At 33.1% G+C, this 22,947-nt stretch overlaps 2 protein-coding genes across 3 annotated transcripts; one reads left to right on the forward strand and one right to left on the reverse strand.

Moving 5' to 3' along the window:
* The first annotated feature begins 224 nt into the window (after positions 1 to 224).
* Positions 225 to 12,249, forward strand: ugdh (UDP-glucose 6-dehydrogenase). The gene is made up of 12 exons (XM_056459871.1): positions 225 to 395; positions 1,629 to 1,790; positions 2,048 to 2,149; positions 2,229 to 2,429; positions 3,734 to 3,931; positions 4,301 to 4,448; positions 5,066 to 5,160; positions 6,679 to 6,809; positions 8,519 to 8,658; positions 8,851 to 8,942; positions 11,878 to 11,988; positions 12,098 to 12,249. The coding sequence occupies exons 2-12, from the start codon at positions 1,629 to 1,631 to the stop codon at positions 12,197 to 12,199; spliced, it is 1,482 nt and encodes a 493-aa protein (XP_056315846.1). The 5' UTR covers positions 225 to 395; the 3' UTR covers positions 12,200 to 12,249.
* An 825-nt stretch (positions 12,250 to 13,074) lies between these two features.
* On the reverse strand, positions 13,075 to 22,934 carry lias (lipoic acid synthetase). Of its 2 annotated transcripts, none has more exons than XM_056459884.1 (11): positions 22,756 to 22,934; positions 22,264 to 22,481; positions 21,155 to 21,248; positions 20,416 to 20,496; positions 20,117 to 20,273; positions 18,242 to 18,299; positions 18,024 to 18,152; positions 17,491 to 17,636; positions 17,326 to 17,396; positions 15,581 to 15,692; positions 13,075 to 13,508 (listed from the first exon to the last, which is right to left on the reverse strand). In XM_056459884.1, exons 1-11 carry the CDS (start codon positions 22,843 to 22,845, stop codon positions 13,441 to 13,443), a joined length of 1,224 nt encoding a protein of 407 aa, XP_056315859.1. In that variant the 5' UTR covers positions 22,846 to 22,934; the 3' UTR covers positions 13,075 to 13,440. The 2 variants fall into 2 exon arrangements, with proteins under 2 accessions (XP_056315859.1, XP_056315866.1); XM_056459891.1 differs by having other exon boundaries at positions 22,264 to 22,466; positions 22,756 to 22,930.
* Positions 22,935 to 22,947: the final 13 nt, after the last annotated feature.

Consider the following 22,947-nt stretch of genomic DNA (forward strand, 5'->3'; position numbering starts at 1 on the left):
TATAGATAATGCGAATGATGCTGAATTGTATTTAAACTGTAAAAACTAAGGCTTTTTGGTATAAAACGCATGTTGGATTTGTTTACGTCCTTGTCAGAATAAGATTTGTTTTGTGCTGGCTTAGTTAGCGAAGCTCTTAGTTTGAAAATACTCTTATGTTCCCGGAAGTAGATGTGTGTACTATCCCCTCTCTGAAGTGTTTACGTTGCTATCTCCTCCCGGTGGGTGTGTATGTGTATGCGTGTGTGTGTGTGACTGTATGTTCTGCCAGAGTTCATGTATCAATAGTTTATTCATTCAAGAACAAGGCGCCTCAGACGGAGGAATCTTACCTGCATACAACGCTGAGTTTCATAAAGGATAGCTTTAACTAAAGAACTGCACTGTAAGACAAGGTGAGTCTGTTCAGCTGTTGAAATCGTTTATCATTTAAAAAGATTTAAAAAGTGCATATCTTTAAAATAATTGAGTTTAAAACTTTGTGCTTTTGTCACTGAAGCTATAATTTAAAGCCGATCACTTATATCCCTTGAGTCTTGTCTTTAATCCCTTGAACAGCTCTGTTTAAAAAAGTTTAAAAGATTTTCAAAATTCATATATTTAGGAGAATATAATCAGATTATATGATAAGCAAAATAAGTGAATCATTTAACTAATTATACTTATTAAAAGCCTGGAATTCTCACGTTGATGAGACTTTTTGCAAACAAAAGTTTATGTGCTTCAGAGTTGTTCATCTGGTTCTTGTTATTTATTTATGTATCTTAAAACTGAGGCTTATATGTAAATCATGTAAACTGTGCCGTAAACATGTCTAAACAAATCTTTCACGAGTCGATCTGTCTACGAATCATCTAACTGTACTGAATCAAGAGAACCAAGTCTATGAATTAGGACTGGATTGATGCGGTGAAATTTAATTGACTGATTATCTTTATATTTAAAATGTTTTTGAATATCATGATTTTGATCTCTGAATTTGTTTAATTGTGATGCTTTTGTAATTGATTATTAAAAGTTATTAATGACAAAAACATTTCATTCAGACTTAAGAAGTGAGCTAACCCGAACCATTTCACAACTGAGGTTTGAAATGTGAAATACTTCTTTTATTTACTTACTTAACTAAAATAAATAAACAAACAAATGTAAACACACATGGTGGAGTTTTACCATTTGTTGTTTTTTTTTTAAAGGTTTTTTTATTTAATAGCAATTTTTAAGAAAGACTGGATATGAAATCACTGTCACAAGTCGTGAGTTGCAAGACAGATTTTAGAATAAACTTTTTAAAAGAACCAAATGTTACAAAACAGCCTAAATTTCAAAACAGTTAAACATTCATGCTTAACTCCCAGGGGGTCAGTTATGCGATACTTGGCACTGGCCACCTCATGAGCCCCTGGATCCCTGCTGATCAGGATAAATTGCCCCAACAGTACTTGGCTGGTCAATAAGAGGCCATTCAGAGCTACTGTAGACCTGTATGTGTGTGTATATATATATATATATATATATATATATATATATATATATATATATATATATATATATATATATATATATATATATATTGTTATTGTTTTTGAAGGAAATGTGAGTTTGATTCTCTTTGTCTCTTTTCTTAGATGTTTCAGATTAAAAAGATTTGCTGTATAGGAGCTGGATATGTTGGTGGTCCGACTTGCAGTGTCATTGCCAGCATGTGTCCTGAGATCACAGTAACAGTAGTGGATGTTAATGAATCCCGGATCAAAGCCTGGAACTCTGATACGCTGCCCATTTATGAGGTAAAAATTTTTTTCAAAGAATAATTAAAGGTGCACTCAGATATAGTTTCTTTATTAAATATGTATTTTATAAATACTGTAAGTGAAAAGTGCATTTGCATTAGTTGTTGATTTTTCATTTGCATTTATCACAGAGCAAAAAATCTTCAAAAGGCTTTTTCTAATTTACATGTTATTTTAAGAATGCCAGTGGTAATTTAACAAAAAAAAATGTAATTCACTGTCATGAAACGTGTCTCTTCTTCTTGCTGTTGTAGCCGGGCCTGAATGAAGTGGTGCTGTCTTGTCGCGGGAAGAACCTCTTCTTCTCCACTGATATAGACTCTGCCATTAAAGAAGCTGATTTGGTCTTTATTTCAGTGAGTGCAGCAAAGAGTCCTATTGTGGTTGTGCGCGTAGGTCTGTGCACTGATCCTTATTTACTTCTCTTTTGCTCAGGTAAACACCCCAACTAAGACATACGGTATGGGCAAAGGGCGCGCTGCTGATCTAAAGTTTATTGAGGCATGTGCCCGGCGGATTGTGGAGGTGTCGGATGGGTATAAAATCGTTACAGAGAAGAGCACAGTGCCAGTTCGTGCAGCTGAGAGCATCCGCAGGATATTTGATGCAAACACCAAACCCAGCCTCAATCTACAGGTTTGTTTGTATGAGCTGCTCTATACTCTAGCCCCTTTGATTTTTTTCTATAGTTTTAGCCCAAATTCTTTTTTCTGGATTAAATTTTTACTGCACATTTTAAATAATTAATTGAAAAGCATGTCCAATATACCGAAGTTAGGTTCAATTTAAAACAACGTGTTATCAAAAGATCAATAATAAAATTATTTTGTGAAGCCTCAAGCTGTTTTTTATATCAATTTTCAACTGTACTGAAGTTAAAATCAAAATCTGAAGCAGTTTCTTAATATTTTGAGCAGTTTCTAATTATTTAAAGTACATTTTACTTTACAGTAGTATTGTGTGGATATTTCTGGATTCTGTTAGTGTTTTGTTTCTGTTCTGGATTCCACAATTAGTGGAGTGGCAGACTCCGAAAACACCTCAAGCCTCATGAATGCTTCAGTATGTGTGTAGTAAATAAAACTGTTATTCATTCTAACAAACACATGCAGAATATTATAGGTATAATATTACTCATGTATTTCTGTGCAGATAATAATTTACATCATAATTTGATTAGATGTACTGAAATTGAAAATTGTACTGAAATTGAAAACATGCCCAATTCCATGACTTTGCACTACTGATTCTGCATTGTGGAAATTATAGGAGAAAGCTGATAAACAACACGTCCTTGAGCTATTTTACATCGAAATCTTTGGTTCAATTGTATATAATTGTGTAACAGAAAGTGTAGAAAGTGTTTTAGTGCAATTATTGACTGAATACCTGTATAATAAATTGCTAAAGTTATTGCAAAAATGCCTTTTTAGTAAAATATTTAGCTTTGAGAATTTATTCACCAAAGAGTTCTGAAAAACAAGGTGGTTTTCACAAAAATACTAAGCAACACAAGTGTTTGCAACATTGATGAACTATTTTAAAATGCTTATTGAGCATCAAAAGAGCATATCAGAATGATTTCTCAAGGATCATGCGACATTCACCCTGAAAAATAAGATGCTGTGAGGGTCCTAAATAAAGCACTTGATTTGTGTAATGTATGTGTAAGATATTTTTACATAACCAAGTGTGTTGTTAAACATGCTTCAGCATCAGTTTGCCATTTACCCACAGATACCATCTACTTGTAAATAAAATACGGGTCATATACACACAGATACCATCTACTTGTAAATATAATAGGGGTTTAGGCTGTTGTTTTGAAGGGGGATTTCAACAAAGTTTGCTATTTTTCTCCTGGATTTGTGGATTCCCCCTCCCCCAGTTAATTCTGTACCTCTGTGCTAATAATTTGACCTTTTCCCTTTGGAATACAGGTTCTCTCTAACCCAGAGTTCCTTGCAGAAGGTACGGCAGTAAAGGACCTTAAAGAACCAGACCGTGTCCTGATCGGTGGAGATGAGACTCCGGAGGGTCAAAGGGCTATCAGTGCTCTCTGTGCAGTTTATGAGCACTGGGTCCCCAAAACACGCATCATCACCACCAACACCTGGTCCTCTGAACTTTCTAAACTGGTATGTAAAAGTAAGATGTCTAATTAATGATAATAATTGATTAAAGGGATAGTTCACCCAAAAATAAAAATTGTCAGCATTTAGCCATCCTCTACTTGTTCCAAACTGGTCCAAACTTTCTGTTCCAAACTTCTGTTGAACACAAATGCACAAGAATATCCAAGAATGTTGGAAAAAGCAGTTGTTGACTTCTATAGTATAAACAAAAAATACTATTGATGTCAGTTGCTGACAGTAATTCTTAAAGGTTTCGAACTAACTTTTGACTAAATGGTTTAGTTTTGGGGTGAACTATTCCTTTAAAAATTTAAGTAAAATTGATTCATTTAAAAATGTTTTTGATGTATAAAAAGCATGTTTGTGTTTTAGGCAGCAAATGCTTTCCTGGCTCAGCGCATCAGCAGTATAAACTCCATCTCTGCACTGTGTGAGTCCACTGGTGCTGATGTAGAAGAGGTGGCCAGAGCCATTGGCATGGACCAGCGAATTGGCAGCAAGTTCCTCAAAGCCAGCGTCGGTCAGTGTGCTTATTTTTTACCTTAACTTTATCATAATTCCTTCTTTAATTGGTGTTTTAATGCTTCGTAAATCTGCTCTGATACAGTGCTCAGCATATATAAGTACACCCCTCACAAATCTTTATTTTAAATTCATATTTTTAATAGGAAGCTTTACAATATTATGTATGCATATGCATTAGATTAGTCAGTACTGAAGCCAAATCTGCAGCTTATCTAACAAAATAACTTAAGATAACGGTCCAAAAATTGTGTTATGTTATGGAAAAATAATAAATACAATTTTTAAAAAAAGAGGAAAAATCAAGAGAAGCCAAAAAATTGAAAGATTTAATTGAAATTTGTAGGTTGTAATTTTTTTTTTTTTATCTTTCAATTTCTAAATATTTTTGGTGACTAAAATATTATTTTATTAAATATATCTGTTTAATAAATCGGTTTTGTTTAAATGCAACAAAATACATTGCCTATATTCACTGAGAAATGGATAACAAATATTCTTTTTTAAAATGAGGAGTACTCAATTATGCTGAACCCTGTATGATAGAACAAGGTTTAAATTAAAAAGTGAGACTTTTGCTTCAGTTTTTTAAATCCACATCCACACCTGTATTAGGATTTGGAGGAAGCTGTTTTCAGAAGGATGTGCTGAATTTGGTTTACCTCTGTGAAGCACTGAATCTACCAGAGGTTGCTTCATACTGGCAACAGGTAAATCTTGGCTTTGAATATCTTCTATTTAAGTCCTGTGTCATTTCAAATTATTTAATGCTAAAGGATAAGGATAGACAGCTGTTGTTCTGTTCTATTCTATTCTGTACTATTATATTATATTATATTATATTATATTATATTATATTATATTATATTATATTATATTATATTATATTATATTATATTATATTATATTATATTATATTATATTATATTATATTATATTATATTATATTGGGCCTCACAGCAAGAAGGTCGCTGGTTCGAACCTCGGCTGGGTCAGTTGGCGTTTCTGTGTTGTTTGCATGTTCGCGTGGGTTTCCTCGGGGTGCTCCCTCGCAGTTTCCCCCACAAGTCCAAAAACATGTGGTATAGGTGAATTGGATTGGCTAAATTGTCCATAGTGTATAAGTGTGAATGTGTGTGTATGGATGTTTCCCAGTGATGGGTTTCAGCTGGAAGGGCATCCGCTGTGTAGAACATGTGCTGGACAGGTTGGCAGTTCATTCCGTTATTGCAACCCCAGATTCATAAAGGGACTAAGCCGAAAAGAAATGAATGATATATATTATATTATATTATATTATATTATATTATATTATATTATATTATATTATATTATATTATATTGTAGTATAGTACATAATAATACCTATTATCCATATGTAATAATACGTATTAATAATATATTAATTATGATATGGGTGTTTAATTTACAGTATAGCATAACAGGAATGAATAAAATAATAATGTTTATTTGACAGTATTACAATATCACAGTTTTACTGTTAGCTGTTTCTTCAGATTGTTTGTGGCCTAAAATAAAAATCTAAAAATGCATTTTTTGACCTCAAGAACCACTGGACTCTGTAATTAATAAAAATGAACCAATGAGAAAAATTAAAGCGAAACTAAAAGTTTGATATAATGTAAAAAAAAAACGTTTCTTCAAATATGATGTATTTCTTCGGGTCAGTGAGCATTGCAGACCTACTACATTGCATTGTGTTTGCCAATAAAATAAATAGCTTGCATCATAAAAACAATCTTACTAAATACACACTGTTGGGAGATTAAACAAACATATGATACATTATGCATTTTATGTTAGTAGTCTGACAAACTATTGGGAAAATATAATTGAAAAAATAACTAAATATGGTGCACCAAATTGTTATTTTCGTCTATTTTGAAACGCTAAGTAAAATCAGATGTATAATATAAAAAATACAATACGATCAGATTAAAATGAGTCGTCATAATAATAATAATGATGTGACTCTGTAATGTTTGATCTAATAAACATAGCCATCATGATCTGAAGAGACCTATTTCAAAATATATAAAAAATAAATACAAAATATTTATTTCAAAATATTTAAAAAATATATACAAAATATATTTTCTGACTTCATGCATTTCGGTGTGTAAATTTCAACAATATAGTTTCCTATAGTAATATGTTGTATGGAAACAGTGAAATCAAATAATGAGTTTGTTTTTGTGTGTGTGTAGGTGATTGACATGAATGAATATCAGAGAAAAAGATTCGCCTGTCGGATCATTGACTGCCTGTTTAACACGGTTACAGGGAAGAAAATCGCCTTGTTGGGTTTCTCCTTCAAGAAAGACACGGGTGACACCAGGTAAATGCAGCAGAGGCACTTTGAGCCAGTCATTTTTCATTTACGACTACTTTATCACTAATTCATTTATGGCAGGTAAAATGCTTTGTCATAAATCTAAACCTGTGACCTACAAAACAGATTGAGAGATGCCAAAGCATGAGTTAACCATCAACTTTGATTGTGTAATGACAGTTACACACATTTTCTCTGTTTAAACTATAGCCTGTTAAAAAGCTTTAAACGCTACAGAGCATGCGCAAACACACTGTAACCTTTACCTAGAGTCAATGAGAATATGTCATGTCTCCTGTGTGTGCATGTTTTCAGAAGTGAACCATGACAGACTTTTCACCTCCATTCAAGCCATCATGACAGATTAGATTTTTTTGTGCAATTGATGAAACTCAAATGACAGAGGAAATGACATGACATAAACCCCTTCAATAGTGAAGATGTTTTGTATTAGTATTAATAATAATAATAATAATAATATTTTTTTAAACAAGATTTCCTTTACTACTTATATTATTAATATAAAAGTATGTATGAAAATAAAACCTCCATTAACCTATAGCATGATTTAAGAATGATCCAGGATGTTTTGTAAAAAGGAAATTTCACCAATTTACTTAAGTTCTGAATTTGCGAGGAAGTGTAAATAATAATAATAGAATAAAAAACAAGTGATTTGCTGAATTATTCACTTGGGTATTCTTAAAAAGCTATCATGCATCTACGATGAAAACAACATGAAATTGTTAGCTACTCAAAATACGGAAAATGATTTTATGATGCATTTAATTTTTTTAAGATTACCTGTTTTTTACAGTTAAACATTATAAACTTAAGCATATTTTACAGATGATCGAATTATTGAATTCTTAATCTTTTGGACACCAATGTGATATAGCTTCATTTAAATGAAAAAACAAAAATAGGAGCAACTTTATAGAGTTGTTTAATGGAGAGAAGATTTTTTCAACAGATTTCTAAACATAATAGAAACTCAATTCTTTTTTTTTTTTTAGAATTATTTTGGCCTTTTTACCTTTATTAAATAGGACAGTATAGAGACAGGAAGCGAAGTTGGATGGAGAGAGAGAGGGAGGGGTGGTGGGAAGTGGGTAGGGTTGGGAAATGTCCTCGAGCCGGGATTCGAACTCTGGACGCCCTACTGCACCACATGTCAACGCGCTAACCACTAGGCTATTGCGCTGACAAGAACTCATTTCTAATAACTGTAAATAGTATTTAACTAGATATTTTTCAAGACACTTCTATACAGCTTAAAGTGACATTTAAAGGTTTAACTAGGTTAATTACAGTAGGTTAACTAGGCAAGTTAGGGTAATTAGGCAAGTTATTGTATAACGATGGTTTGTTCTGTAGACTGTAGATCGAAAAAATATATAGCTTAAAGGGGCTACTAATTTTGACCTTAAAATGTTTTTCTTTAAAAAAAAAACTGCTTTTATTCTAGTCAAAATAAAACAAATAAGACTTTCTCCAGAAGAAAAAAATATTACCTTGCTCTGTTAAACATCATTTGGGAAATATTTAAAAAAGAGAAAAAAATCAAAGGGGGGCCAATAAATAAAACATATTTGGTGGAAACTTTACCAAAAGTAAACTACAGAGTAAACTGTGCTATGGTCTATATATGACAAACTATATCATGGCATCATAATTAGTCCATAAATGAGTTTTATGTTAATTCTGTGTTTCAGAGAGTCATCCAGTATTTACATTTCAAAGTATTTGATGGACGAAGGAGCCAAGCTGCATATTTATGACCCTAAAGTGCTGAAGGAGCAGATAATCCAGGACCTGTCTCAACCCGGCATCTCCGGAGACAATCCAGAGAGAGGTGTGTGTGTGTGTGTGTGTGTGTGTGTGTGTGTGTGTGTGTGTGTGTGTATGTGAAGCAGATAAAACTATGCCTTAGGTCTCGTTCATTGTGCTTTGTCATGCTGAATTTCACACAGAAATGAACCTCATGTCTGGGAATGCAGGAGAAAGTTGATTGTGTGTAATGTTGGATGACTCTTTCTTTCTGCAGTGTCTGATCTTGTAACAGTGACGGTTGACCCCTATGAGGCCTGTGAAAGTGCGCATGCTCTGGTCATCTGTACAGAGTGGGATATGTTTAGGGTAAATGACACGCACACAAACAAGATTCAAAAAGCCCATAATATGATACTATTTTGTGCTATTAAATGCTTTAAATCAAAAACAGGGTGTCCGCGGGGTCTTAATAAGTATTAAAAGTTGATTATTCAATGTAGAGAAATTTAAGGCCCTTTAAAGTATTAAAAAGTCTTATGCAATTTTGCAAGGTATTAAATTTGATATCATATTTGATTATGCAATGTATGGTTGTATGCTAAAGTTTGCCTGAATTAAATCTGTGAATATCAGGATGCTGTGTAGTCAATGAAATCCTACTAGATTTGACATCATGCTGCTTTGTCTACTGCAGTAACCAAGGGAAAACCATTATTTCTGCAGTTCTATAGGTGCCAACCTGCTGAATTAGCTAGATTTAATAGATTTTTATTTAGTATATGAATAATGTTTTAGTTTTGTTTTAATTAGTAACATATTAAAATTTAGTAAATATATTGTAAGTTGAAATCTCGCCAGTGTTTCCGGTTAAAAAAAGTGGTTATAAGGTCTTAAAATATATGGAAAGAGTCTTAAAAAAGATCTTAAAAAGAATGGAATTTCACTCTCTAATTCCTGTATATACTCTAAAAAAACCCTATTGGTTCTATCATTAGCCCTGTTATTAGTAAATATTAGATTATATTCTGAAGATATTAGAATATTTTGTACTCAATTGTAAAAAAATAACATTACTAGGTAATATTATTACTAGTAGGTAATATTTTCAAACAATAATGTCTACAGTATTTGTATGCATTTCCATATTCAGACACACACACACACACACACACACACACATATATATATATATATATATATATATATATATATATATATATATATATATATATATATATATATATATATATATATATATATATATATATATATATATATATATATATATATATATATATATATATATATATATATCAGTTGAAGTCAGAATTATTAGCCCCCCTTTTGAATTTTTTTTTTTATTTATTTTTTTTATATATATATATTTCCCAAATGATGTTTAACAGAGCAAGGAAATTTTCACAGTATGTCTGATAATATTTTTTGTTCTGGAGAAAGTTTTATTTGTTTTATTTTGGCTAGAATAAAAGCAGTTTTTAATTTTTCAAAACCCATTTTAAGGTCAAAATTATTAGCCCATTTAAGCTATATATATTTTTTGATAGTCTTCAGAACAAACCATCGTTATACAATAACTTGCTCAATTACCCTAACCTGCCTAGTTAACATAATTAACCTAGTTAAGCCTTTAAATGTCACTTTAAGCTGTATAGAAGTGTCTTGAAAAATATCAAGTCAAATATAATTTCTTGTCATCATAGCAAAGATAAAATAAATCAGTTATTAGAAATTAGTTATTAAAACTATTATGTTTAGAAAAAATGTGTTAAAAAAATCTTCTCTCTGTTAAACAGAAAATGGGGGAAAAAATAAACAGGGTGGCTAATAATTCTGACTTCAACTGTGTGTGGGTGTGTGCATATATATATATATATATATATATATATATATATATATATATATATATATATATATATATATATATATATATATATATATATATATATATATATATAAGAAGTGAGTGTATAGAAATAAATATTGTTTAATTGGTCATTTTACAATAAACAGTTCACCCAAAAATACAAATTGTCATCCTTTATTCACTCTTCACAAACCTGTTTGCGTTTCTTTCTTCTGCTGAACACAAAATAAGTTATTTTGAAATATTTTTAGAAACCTGTAACTATTGAAATCCATGGTATTTGTTTTCTCATATGGAAGTCAATGGCTACAGTTTCTTTTCAACAGAAAAAAAGAAGCTCAAAAAGGCTTCGAATCACTTGAGGGTGAGCGAATAGTGAGTAAATTTTCGTTTTTTGGGTGAACTATCCCTTTAACTTAAACTCATGTATAATAATAATTACTTATAGATTATTTAATATTATTGATAGATTTATTTATATATGTTAAAAATATGTATAACTCTAAACATTGTTCAAATACATTTTTTATGAATACTCAAACAGAAATGTAAATTAACCTTTAAGGTGCACTACTTGAAAACAGAATTTTTGGCCCACATCTTGAATTGAGTAATATACTGACACAACTCTAACAAATATTATGATAACTTACGATAATGATAACCTATACTTAAAAGGCCAACCAGGTGGTTACAATGCCTGTTAAAGGGTTAAAGACACTTTGGGTTATTTTCACAGCCAGACGGTGCATATTTATAACGAACATATGCTAGTCTGATAAAGCTCTTACCGAGTGTGGAATCATGGCAGTTGTGGTTTTCATTACATCCTATGGGACTTCTGCAGAAATCATGTTTATGGATGAGCTAAAGTATTCAAAACTAGTGATCATGCAAGTATGAAGCGGAGTAAAACCATTGAAGCAAAACGAGACCGCTAAACACCATTTTATTATGTCACATCAGCCTCTTTCGGTTGTGATCATCGGGGTAGAAGTAGTGCTGTTTTATCATACTGTTCTGTACACACAACAAATTAAAGTGGCTTTAGTGTTTCTATAAACCCAACAAGTAATCAAGGGTGGATGATGATATTAGCATGGTGACACGGGAGGACACAGTCGGTCGCTAGTTAAAATTGCTAATTTCTCTAGATTTGAACATTCTTTGAAACATTTGGGACAATGTAAGCACACGGCTGCAAAATATATAACACAAGGTTAGTAGATTTTAATGGACAAATCTTACATATATGAAAAACTATAAATATTTATAAATATTTTAAGAATTTATGTGTGTAATTATTAATAACGTTTTAGTATTATGTGGTACTACAAGGTACATCAATTCCACTATTGCACACATTGTTTGTTAATGGTTAAATACTGGGTGTGTATTAAATATATTTATTTTTAGGATTTGGATTATGAGAAAATATATCACAAGATGTTGAAACCAGCGTTCATTTTTGATGGTCGACGAGTCCTGGATCATCTGCATACCCAACTACAAAACGTCGGCTTTCAGGTCAGTGCTTATTAGTGAACTTCACATATAGATAGCTTTTGCACCGGCCTGACTTGTCTTTTTATTCCCTTTAAAAGTTCATGTTTACATTTTTGTGTGTCCTGCATAGATCGAGACCATCGGTAAGAAGGTGACGACACGAATCCCCTTCACAACCTCTGGAGGAGTACCACGAATCACTGAACCACCCATTAAGAAATCCAAAGCCTGAGACACAACTCATCCTCCACACCACACACACACACACACACACACACACACACACACACACACACACACACACACACACACACACAGGCACTTTACGCTAATTAAAGTCTTTCTCTGAGTCTAAACCAAAGTAATGTGTGACCTTTGCTGGAAATCATCAGACTCTTCTGTTTGTAAAAATGCACGTGCTCTGTGTGTGTTGATCTGTGAGTGTTTTTTAAATCAGAGTTTTATCTTTTATGGCCATTAGGAAAACTTTATCTTTGATGATTATAATATTTCAATGTTCTCATGTCTGTACAATTTCACATAAACTGTGCACAAAACTGGTGTTAATGCATTTCAACATCCCACTACTGTTCAGTAGTGTATTAATGTTTACAGCTGTCAGTCTTATGGGTTTTTTATACCAAAATTATATTAGGACTGACAACTTTTAGGACCAACTGGGACATTATCTCTATAAAACGTTTGGGTTTAATTTGGCACCTGATACCTCTGGCAAATATCTGTTCATTTGACCCAGTTATTAATCTTCTTATAGATATATATATATATATATATATATATATATATATATATATATATATATATATATATATATATATATATATATATATATATATATATATATATATATATATATATATATATATATATATATATATATATAATGTATGTATTGTATGTTATTATAGTTGTAGGTTTTATAAATCATCTCTTACTGTACAGGTTTGTATGGATCATGTACAATGATTGCAAAAACCTGATTTTTAAAAAAAATAAAAATAGACCAATGAGAAGCGCTGTCTGTCATTCTACTCATTTCACATTTTGGAAGTCAACCATCACTGAAAGAAAAACACAACTAACATGTATTTTGACAAGAGTGAATTTAATATATTCTGAGCTTCATTTCTAAAACAATCAACCTTACATCTTTGTTTAAACACTTTTACAGAATGCAACTGTAGCAGTTAATTTTGTCAGTTGTATACTTCAAGGCAGTTTGTAGCCCTGGATTTTGAATTCTGCAATCATTTCCTCACAAATCATCATTTGAAACTTCAAGGATTAACACACGAGTTCCACACAACTTCAAGTTCCACACAAGAGAACATCTTAAGGTTGAGCAAATTATGACAATTTTCATTTTTGTGTGGAGCATCAGTGTAATATTGTTTATTATGTAAGCAGAGAGAGAGAGTATAACACCAGACAGGCAGGAGATGTTCAGCAGTTCTACTCAGCTGTTGCTGCTGTTTCTTCAGTCTTTCTCTTTTCCAGCAGATTCTTCAAAAAGAACTCACCTAAAACATATATTTCACAACATGTCAGCAGATCTCACACTTGACTACAGAATCAGTCTTAATAGTTTTTTTTAATTGAGATTTTATTCATGATCTGGAAGCAGAATATATGAGCTTACTACTGCTACATGGTTTGTTAGGACAACAAGAGAAAAATTTAATTTATTTAAAATCTATTTTGAGAAAAATAAATATTGAGAAAAACACCTTTAATATTGTCCCAAATTAAGTTCTTGGCGATGCATATAACTAACCAAAAATTGAGTTTTATATATTTACAATAAGAAATGTACAAAATATATTGAATCATAGGTCTCAAACTGGATTCCTGCAGCTCTGCACAGTTTTGCTCCAACCCTAATCAAACACAGCTGACCTCATTAATCAAGATGTTCAAGACTACTAGAGATAATTAACCAGGTGAGTTGGAGGTGGTTGAAGCTGAACTGCAGAGCTGCGGCCCTCCAGGAATTGAGTTTGAGACCATTGTATTAAAGGAATATGCTCTTTCCTTAATATTCAAATCATTTTGGCATTAAATTAACAACTTTGATTACAATGTACTGTAAGATATAGTGGTCCCACATAAAAATCTGCCAATGTTTACTTAACAGAAGTAGATGATAGAATTAAATTCAGATTCAAAATGAATCCAAAGCAACATATAGTAAACAATTCAGTTCATGAGCCTAGATGTGATTGTGGCCGTGAGGAAACTATTGCAGATTAATGCAAATGTCAACATTGGCCATCAGACTTGCCTTGGTGGTAAATGAATGCTCAGTGTCTTCTGTTTGGACCACAAAAAGAGCTAATAAAAGTAATGCTTTTGCAAAACGAAAGAAAGAATACATCACAGAACAAGACACTTCCCACAGATTCCAAGTGGTGAGATCTTATTCAACAAGGGTTGATATTTTACTTAAATTTGATATATTATTTAACAGAAATCCTGGCCTTGGCTGTTGGTCTTTAACACGACTGCACTTTCAACTCTAGATCGGTCTTATTTGGCTTGAAAAACCCTGGCGTATCTCATGTGCAGCGTGGAGCATTAAGTGATACATATGTGTGTTCTTAACAGCTTGATGCTGATTGATATTTGCTGTCATAATATGGACGAGCATGAGATTTTTTGAATCTCATATTTTACCCAATGAATAAAGCACGGCACTGGGTCAACACCAGAGTGAGCAAATCTAATGCAATCTAGATTTGATTTCATTCATTTCATTTTCTTTTTCGGCTTAATCTCCTTATTAATCAGGGGTTGCCTCCACAGAATGAACCGCCAACTTATCCAGCATATGTTTTACACAGTGAGGGAAACACCCATACACACTCTTTCACACACATACACTACAGACAATTTAGCTATATTAGACAATTCACCTATAGTGAATATCTTTGGACTGCGGGGAAAACCGGAGCAAACGGAAGAAACCCATGTGAACACAGTGAGAACATGCAAACTCCACGCAGAAATGCCAACTGGCCCAGCCGAGGCTCGAAACGGTGCCCTTCTTGCTGTGAGGAAACAGCACTACCCACTGTGCCGCCCTGGTTTTGATTTAAGGACTCTAAATTCCTAAACTCTTACATTTTTGGGGCAGCACAATGGCTCAGTGGTTAGCACTGTTGCCTCATAGCAGATTCAAGTTCCGGCTGGATCAGTGGGCATTTCTGTGTGGAGTTTGCATGTTCTCCCCCGTATTTGCGTGGGTTTCCTCTGGGTGCTCCGGTCTCTGACGCAGGGTCCAAGGACATTCACTATGGGTGAATTGAATTAACTAAATTGGCCGTAGTGTATGTGTGTGAGTATGTATGGGCGATTCCCAGTACTGGGTTGCGGCTGGAAGAGCATCTGCTGCATAAATCACATGCTGGAATAGTTGGCTGTTCATTCCACTGTGGCGACCCCTGATAAATAAGGGACTAAGCCGAAGGACCTTACGATATATTTGTTTCAGTCAAGCAACCATAAAGAAGAGGAATGGAAATGTTCTAATAGATAGTGGTATTTATGTTATATACTATATAGAACTCTGAATTGAAACATCCTCTTAGATTACCTGCTTTATAAGACGAGCGCACAAGTGGTCCACTGGCTGTGTAGATGAAGCCCATCTCCTGGCCAACCTTCTCCCAAAACGCAAACTTCTCAGGAGTAACATATTCTTCCACCTTCGGTCAGACACACACACTTAGACTGATGTGTTCATTAATAGTCAGTGACTCTCAACAGAAGAAACAGAATGAAACTGAAATGTTGTTTGAGATGGGAAATAAAAAATACTTTTTACTTTAAAATCTGGTCCCTACTGTGGCTTATTTTGTCTGAAACAGCTTAGATCACCGTTATGTACAGTTTTTAAGATTGCCCATCATAATCTTCAATTCAAATGACTGAGTTTAAAGGGATTTTTCACCCAAAACTGAAAACAAAAACTGTCATTATTTAATAAATCTTCACATAAAAAACCCGTTTTAGATTCTGTTTCAACACGAAAAAAATTTATTTTGAAGAATATTGGAAACCTGTATTTATTTTTCCTACTACGAATGTCAGTAGTTACCGGACTCTAAAATTCTTCAAAATATCTTCTTTTGCATTCAACAGAAACTAGAAATTAGAACTCACTTAATTTTGTTTTCAGAAAACTTACATAGACAATGTTTCTTGCAAGACGCCAAGTGCTTGATTTAGGAATTTTTAGCTATTTAGTCTAGAAACTGCCTTCAACAGATCTTAATTGGACTAAGGACCTCTGGGATATGATGGAACATCATGCTGTGGGGATGTTTTTCAGCAGCAGGAACTAGAAGACTAGTCAGGATAGAGGGAAAGATGAATGCAGCAATGTACAGAGACATCCTGAATGAAAACCTGCTTTAGAGTGCTCTTGACATCAGATTGTGGTGACGGTTCATCTTCCAGCTTGACAATGACCCAAAACACACCGCCAAATTATCAATGAAGTGGCTTCACAACAGCTCTGTGAATGTCCTTGAGTGGCTCAGCCAGAGCCCAGACCTAAATCCTATTGAACATCTCTGGAAAGATCTGAAAATGGCTGTACACCGTCGCTTCCCATCCAACCTGATAGAGCTTGAGAGGTACTGCAAAGAGGAATGGGCAAAAAATCCCCAAAGACAGGTGTGCCAAGCTTGTGGCATCATATTCAAAAAGACTTGAGGCTGTAATTGCTGCCAAAGGTGCATCAACAAAGTATCGAGCAAAGGCTGTGAATACTTATGTACATGTGATTTTTCAGGTTTTTCATTTTTAATAAATTTGCAACAATTTCAAAAAATCTTTTGTGTGTAGAATTTTGAGGAAATAAATGAATTTAATTCATTCTGAAATAAGGCTTTAACATTAATTTTAAAAATGTGGAAAAGTGAAGCGCTATGAATACTTTCCGGATGCACTGTAGTTGTACATGATAATGTGTCCCTTTAATTTACATCACCAAAAATACAATCGCAACTTCTGTTTGACCACAAAGCTTTGGTGTGTATTGTTTAATAAATGTAACTCTGGAATGAGACTTATTAAGACTGTAAGTACTATAGACCATTTATAGTACTTATACACCACAGATGTTAAACTCAGTTCTTGGAGGGCCGCAGCTCTGCACAGTTTAGTTCCAACCCTAATTAAACACACCTGTTCAAACTAATTGAGTCCTTCCTTCTTGTTTGAAACCTATAGGTAAATTTGTTGGACCAGGGCTGGAACTAAACTCTCCAGGTTTAAAAATCCCTGATAAAGACCATACTATAGACTTCTAGAGTTATAGTGTTGTTATAGTACCTTAAGATGGCGTTTGGTTGGCTGCATGTACTGCCCCAATGTTAGACAATCCACGCCAGAGTGCCTCAATTCTGGAACGAAATAAAGAACTCATGAATGTTAATGTGCTATTTTATTTACCTCCTGGCAAGTACATAAAAACCCAGCAACTCTGTTATCATTTACCTGCTAAAGTGGCTTGTATTTGTGCATCTGTTTCTCCGAGCCCCAGCATGATAGAAGTTTTTGTGAGCACACTGGATTTCACCTTTTTAGCATGTCGTAAAACACTCAGTGATTGGTCAAAGTTTGCCCGGGGGTCACGTACATGCCTTAAGGTCAAAGATCAAAGGGGAAAAAAATTAGGTCTGCAATGAAATCTCCAAGCTTTTAACTGCAGTGAAAACTGCTGTTACTAATTTAGGAACATGGATAGATATAAAAAACTTGTGCCATCTGGTGGTAACTGTATGTATTACAAATAAAACTAGGGATAAAAAAATCGATTGTATTTTAAAATATTAAATAATAATAATAATAAAACATGTGCATTCAACTGCAACAGAAATAAATATTCTCAAATAAAAGCCAATCTCGAAATTACACAGTCCATTAAAAACAGCTTTAAAAGTCTGCCATTGCAGACTTTCTGAACAATGTGGGTGTAGAAGATTCAGACAGTCTGTAGTTTACAAATTGTAAGAGTAAACTGCACCAACCTCTGTAACTCTCTGACCGTCTCTACATTGTGAGCATAAACATCAAGGCCAGACAAAGCAATTTTCTCCACCGCTGCCAGATCACCACGAAAATCAGGAGTCAAACACTCTACCAGGATTTTAGAGTTCCTAAAAGAAAAAAATCATGTACAATAAGAAAAGGTGAATGACTTTATTTTACAAATGATTTAGATGCAATTTCCAAGCAATTTCTGTACCTTTCTTTAATGTTGGAGACAGTCTTTGCAAAGTGTTCAGCGCCACCATCAGGAATGTCTGTTCAGGAGCATAAAAATATCAACAAGATTGTGCTACTATGTGTCATCAATAAGCTAGCATACTGCTAAAACTTTGCAAATAAAGACAATGATTTGTGCTAATATTTGTCAAGTGTCAGCCATATTCTAGCATACTGCTAAATCTTCACAAATATAAACAATGTTTTGTACTACTAGCCATAAGCTAGCAATCTACTAAATCTTCACAAATAAAGACAATGTTTTGTGCTACTATCTGTCAAGCATCAACCATATACTAGCATGCTGCTAAAACTTCATAAATATAGACAATGTTTTGTGCTACTAGCCATATGCTAGCAAAATACTATATGTTCACAAATATAGACAATGTTTTGTGCTACTATCCATATGCTAGCAAAATACTATGTGTTCACAAATATAGACAATGTTTTGTGCTACTATCCATATGCTAGCAAACTACTATATGTTCACAAATATAGACAATGTTTTGTGCTACTATCCAATGCTAGCAAACTACTAAATGTTCACAAATATAGACAATGTTTTGTGCTACTATCCATATGCTAGCAAACTACTAAATGTTCATCGACAATGTTTTATGCAACTATCCATATGCTAGCAAACTACTATATGTTCACAAACATAGACAATGTTTTGTGCTACTAGCCATATGCTAGCAAACTACTATATGTTCACAAATATAGACAATGTTTTGTGCTACTATCCATATGCTAGCAAACTACTAAATGTTCATCGACAATGTTTTATGCAACTATCCATATGCTAGCAAACTACTATATGTTCACAAATATAGACAATGTTTTGTGCTACTATCCATATGCTAGCAAACTACTAAATGTTCATCGACAATGTTTTATGCAACTATCCATATGCTAGCAAACTACTATATGTTCACAAACATAGACAATGTTTTGTGCTACTATCCATATGCTAGCAAAATACTATGTTCACAAATATAGACAATGTTTTGTGCTACTATCCATATGCTAGCAAACTACTAAATGTTCACAAACATAGACAATGTTTTATGCAACTATCCATATGCTAGCAAACTACTATATGTTCACAAACATAGACAATGTTTTGTGCTACTATCCAATGCTAGCAAACTACTATATGTTCACAAATATAGACAATGTTTTGTGCTACTATCCATATGCTAGCAAACTACTATATGTTCACAAATATAGACAATGTTTTGTGCTACTATCCAATGCTAGCAAACTACTATATGTTCACAAACATAGACAATGTTTTGTGCTACTATCCATATGCTAGCAAACTACTATATGTTCACAAATATAGACAATGTTTTGTGCTACTATCCATATGCTAGCAAACTACTATATGTTCACAAACATAGACAATGTTTTGTGCTACTATCCAATGCTAGCAAACTACTATATGTTCACAAACATAGACAATGTTTTGTGCTACTATCCATATGCTAGCAAACTACTAAATGTTCATCGACAATGTTTTGTGCTACTATCCATATGCTAGCAAACTACTAAATGTTCATAGACAATGTTTTATGCAACTATCCATATGCTAGCGTACTACTATATCATCATTAATATAAACAATGTTTTGTGCTACTATTTGTCGTCCATATGCTAGCAAACTACTAAATCAAATAATCTCTACAATGTTCCTCCTTACAAAGATTACTTGCAGTAATTGCTGATAAAATGAATGATTTTCTTTAGAACAGACAATTTTTTAAAAAATTAATGAACACTTCAATGTCAGCATCGCATCCGGTGTGCGACCTGCTTTAGTGTTTGTCAGTGGAGGGTTACATTTCCTCACCATCTCTGTCCACTGATGTGAGTACTACATAGTCCAGACCCCATGCTGCAATGGCTTTAGCTGTGTTATATGGCTCATCAGGGTCAAGAGGTGGAGGACGTCTTGCTGTTTTAACTGAACAAAACCTACAGCCACGTGTGCATGTGTCCCCCATTAACTATGGAAAGAGAATGAGACAGTAAGAAAAGACGGATAATCACAGTTCTCCATTAGACAAGTTGCTAAAGGTCTACTGGAAAGAGAGCATTATCTTAAGATATTGTCATTGTATGGGTGTTTTACAGAACCAGCACACTCACCATAATGGTGGCTGTGGCCGTGGCGTACTCTCCTCCACCCCAACATTCGCCAATATTTGGACAACGGGCTTCTTCGCAGACCTGTAACCACAAGAACAGTCGAGATTTCATGTATTACTAGGAACATAAGCAGCTTTTATTTTTTGTTAATGGAACTATTTGACCCCCTATTTAAGTTTTTTCATCTTTTCCTAATGTTTTATTTTTTGCGGTGCAACATAAAAGAGGGTCCTTATACAAGAATGTCCATACAATAACCCTATAATTATATATACTAAAAATGAATGGTAATCATTATTCTCTATGAAGATTTTGAGTTTGGAGAGAAATAACATTCAGTCTATTTACCACACTTTATACTAAATACCTCTCAATCAAAAATAAGCTTCTAGCCTTACATTATTAATGCTGAAATCCAAATATTACCCTTTAACTTTGGTAGAAAGTTCAAATAAATATTTATTTCAAGAATATCTTAAAAATATATTTTCTAAACATGCAAAAGTCTTTACTGCCACTTTTGTACCATATCATGCACATTTGCAGAATAAAAGTATTGTTTATGATTTTTTAAAACTAATAAAATGAAACAAAGTCTCTTTTTTGCACTAATTTTATGATGCTTTAGGCTGCATTTGCATTTTTGCTCTTCCAGTCTATTGTTCTCTTCCATGTTTATTGCATTTAAATGAGTAGTTCTGATTAACTTGATTTTAGAACAATGATTTAAGACACTCACTGTGTGCAGGTTTAATTCTCTAAGTGTATTCTTCAATTTGTTGTAGTTTTTTCCTATAGGAATCTCTGTCTTCAGCCATGGCGGTAGCCTTAACCTGGGAAAACAAACAACTGATTAAATCATCTGGACTGGGATTTGCAATTTTATTTACACACAAAGCATATTTAATGCTTTTTTCAAGTAGTGTCTACATAAACGTTTCAAATAATAAGATAATAAGATTATTATTATGTATAATATAAAACATTATAGATGCTGTTCTTTTGTGATTCAGAGTAAAGATAAGGCTAATGAAAAGGAGATGAATGCACAAAATTACCAGTGGAGACATGCAAAAAGCTGGTCAGCAATTATAGCAAGTGTTTGATTTGCTGTAATAGCTAATAAAGGCTTTTGTTTTGATTACTGAGAATAGTATAAATACTTTTGGACATGTCACTTTTTAATCAAAGGTAAATAAAAGCTGATAAATGTATTTGTTTACACAATGATGCCTCTTGTACATTGTCTTATTATCTTTAGGGAGAAGCCTGTGTAATTTTCGGTCAAAAACAAAACAAAAAAAACTTGACAATTCAATAAAAGTAACTAAGAAATATATATATATATATATATATATATATATATATATATATATATATATATATATATATATATATATATATATAGCAAAATACTTACTCTGACCTGTATTTATAATACTATATAAAAGAATAGGAGGTCGTGGCAGAACTTGTTGTTTGAGGAACGGTAATAAAGTGCAAAAAACAAAAATGGTTCTACATATTCCTGACCAGATTCTTTTTTGTTTTTAAACTATTAATAGACAAATATATATATATATATATATATATATATATATATATATATATATATATATATATATATATATATATATATATATATATATATTTTATAATTATTCAATTAAACATGACACAAGAGACATTTTATGTTATACAAAAAAACAAGACATAAAGCTGCAATACACTTTTATTGATCAGATGATTGAAAGCACGACTCATATGCAGACTAAAAATTATTATATTATTATTATTATTATTAAGTGACTTTCAAGGAATAAGTGATAAAAGATTGTGTATGTTCACCTTTCTCCTTTTTCTCTCTTTAGGTTGCCTCTGTATTCCTCCCACTTGCTCTTTTCTGACAGCTCTCCAGATATGAAGTCCTGCAGGTTCAGTCCATCCTCCCTCAGGTCTATCTTCTTGTCATTGAGTGTGGATGATGATGATGATGATGATGATGATGATGATGGTGTGCTGGCAGCAGTGCTCAGTCTGTTACAGTACACCTTCGACAACAAGCACTAAATCAGGGCACTTCAAAATATGAATAATAATACAACTTTCATACTCTGATCATCCTCTACCTTGCAAATATAAGCTCATGCACTACAACACGAATTCTGCTAATAACGTAGAAAGCGTTCAGCTTATTTGACTAACGTTACATTTGATAAGTGAGTGTGTTGCAATAACTTCTGTAGTAAGTTACTGGCCTGCGCCGGTAGATAAAACTGAAATGTTCGGCATTGTGTTTTTGTAAAGTCAGTCATTAAACGAATCAAAGAAATCGCTTACATTAGCCGCCTCGACGCCTTTAGACGGTAAAAACAGATGACTTGAAGAATATCGACTCGCAGCGCCACAACTTCTACTGATCAACGCCATGACTTTAGATCCAGCTACAGCCTGTCATTGACAACAATCACTCTGACATCGATTCATCTACACTGCAGTTATTCATATACCTCGCTAACATGTGCGTGTAAC

Source organism: Danio aesculapii, chromosome 1 (genome assembly GCF_903798145.1).
Source record: "Danio aesculapii chromosome 1, fDanAes4.1, whole genome shotgun sequence".
Classification (NCBI taxonomy): Eukaryota; Metazoa; Chordata; class Actinopteri; order Cypriniformes; family Danionidae; genus Danio; species Danio aesculapii.

Coding starts and splice junctions, on each gene's coding strand:
- ugdh (XM_056459871.1), top strand. CDS start 1,629: ATGTTTCAGATTAAAAAGATTTGCTGTATAGGAGCTGGATATGTTGGT. Junction 1,791..2,047: donor ATACGCTGCCCATTTATGAG/GTAAAAATTTTT, acceptor TTGCTGTTGTAG/CCGGGCCTGAATGAAGTGGT. Junction 5,161..6,678: donor TTGCTTCATACTGGCAACAG/GTAAATCTTGGC, acceptor GTGTGTGTGTAG/GTGATTGACATGAATGAATA.
- lias (XM_056459884.1), bottom strand. CDS start 22,845: ATGGCGTTGATCAGTAGAAGTTGTGGCGCTGCGAGTCGATATTCTTCA. Junction 22,482..22,755: donor AAGGCGTCGAGGCGGCTAAT/GTAAGCGATTTC, acceptor GCCCTGATTTAG/TGCTTGTTGTCGAAGGTGTA. Junction 17,637..18,023: donor ACGGTCAGAGAGTTACAGAG/GTTGGTGCAGTT, acceptor TTTGACCTTAAG/GCATGTACGTGACCCCCGGG.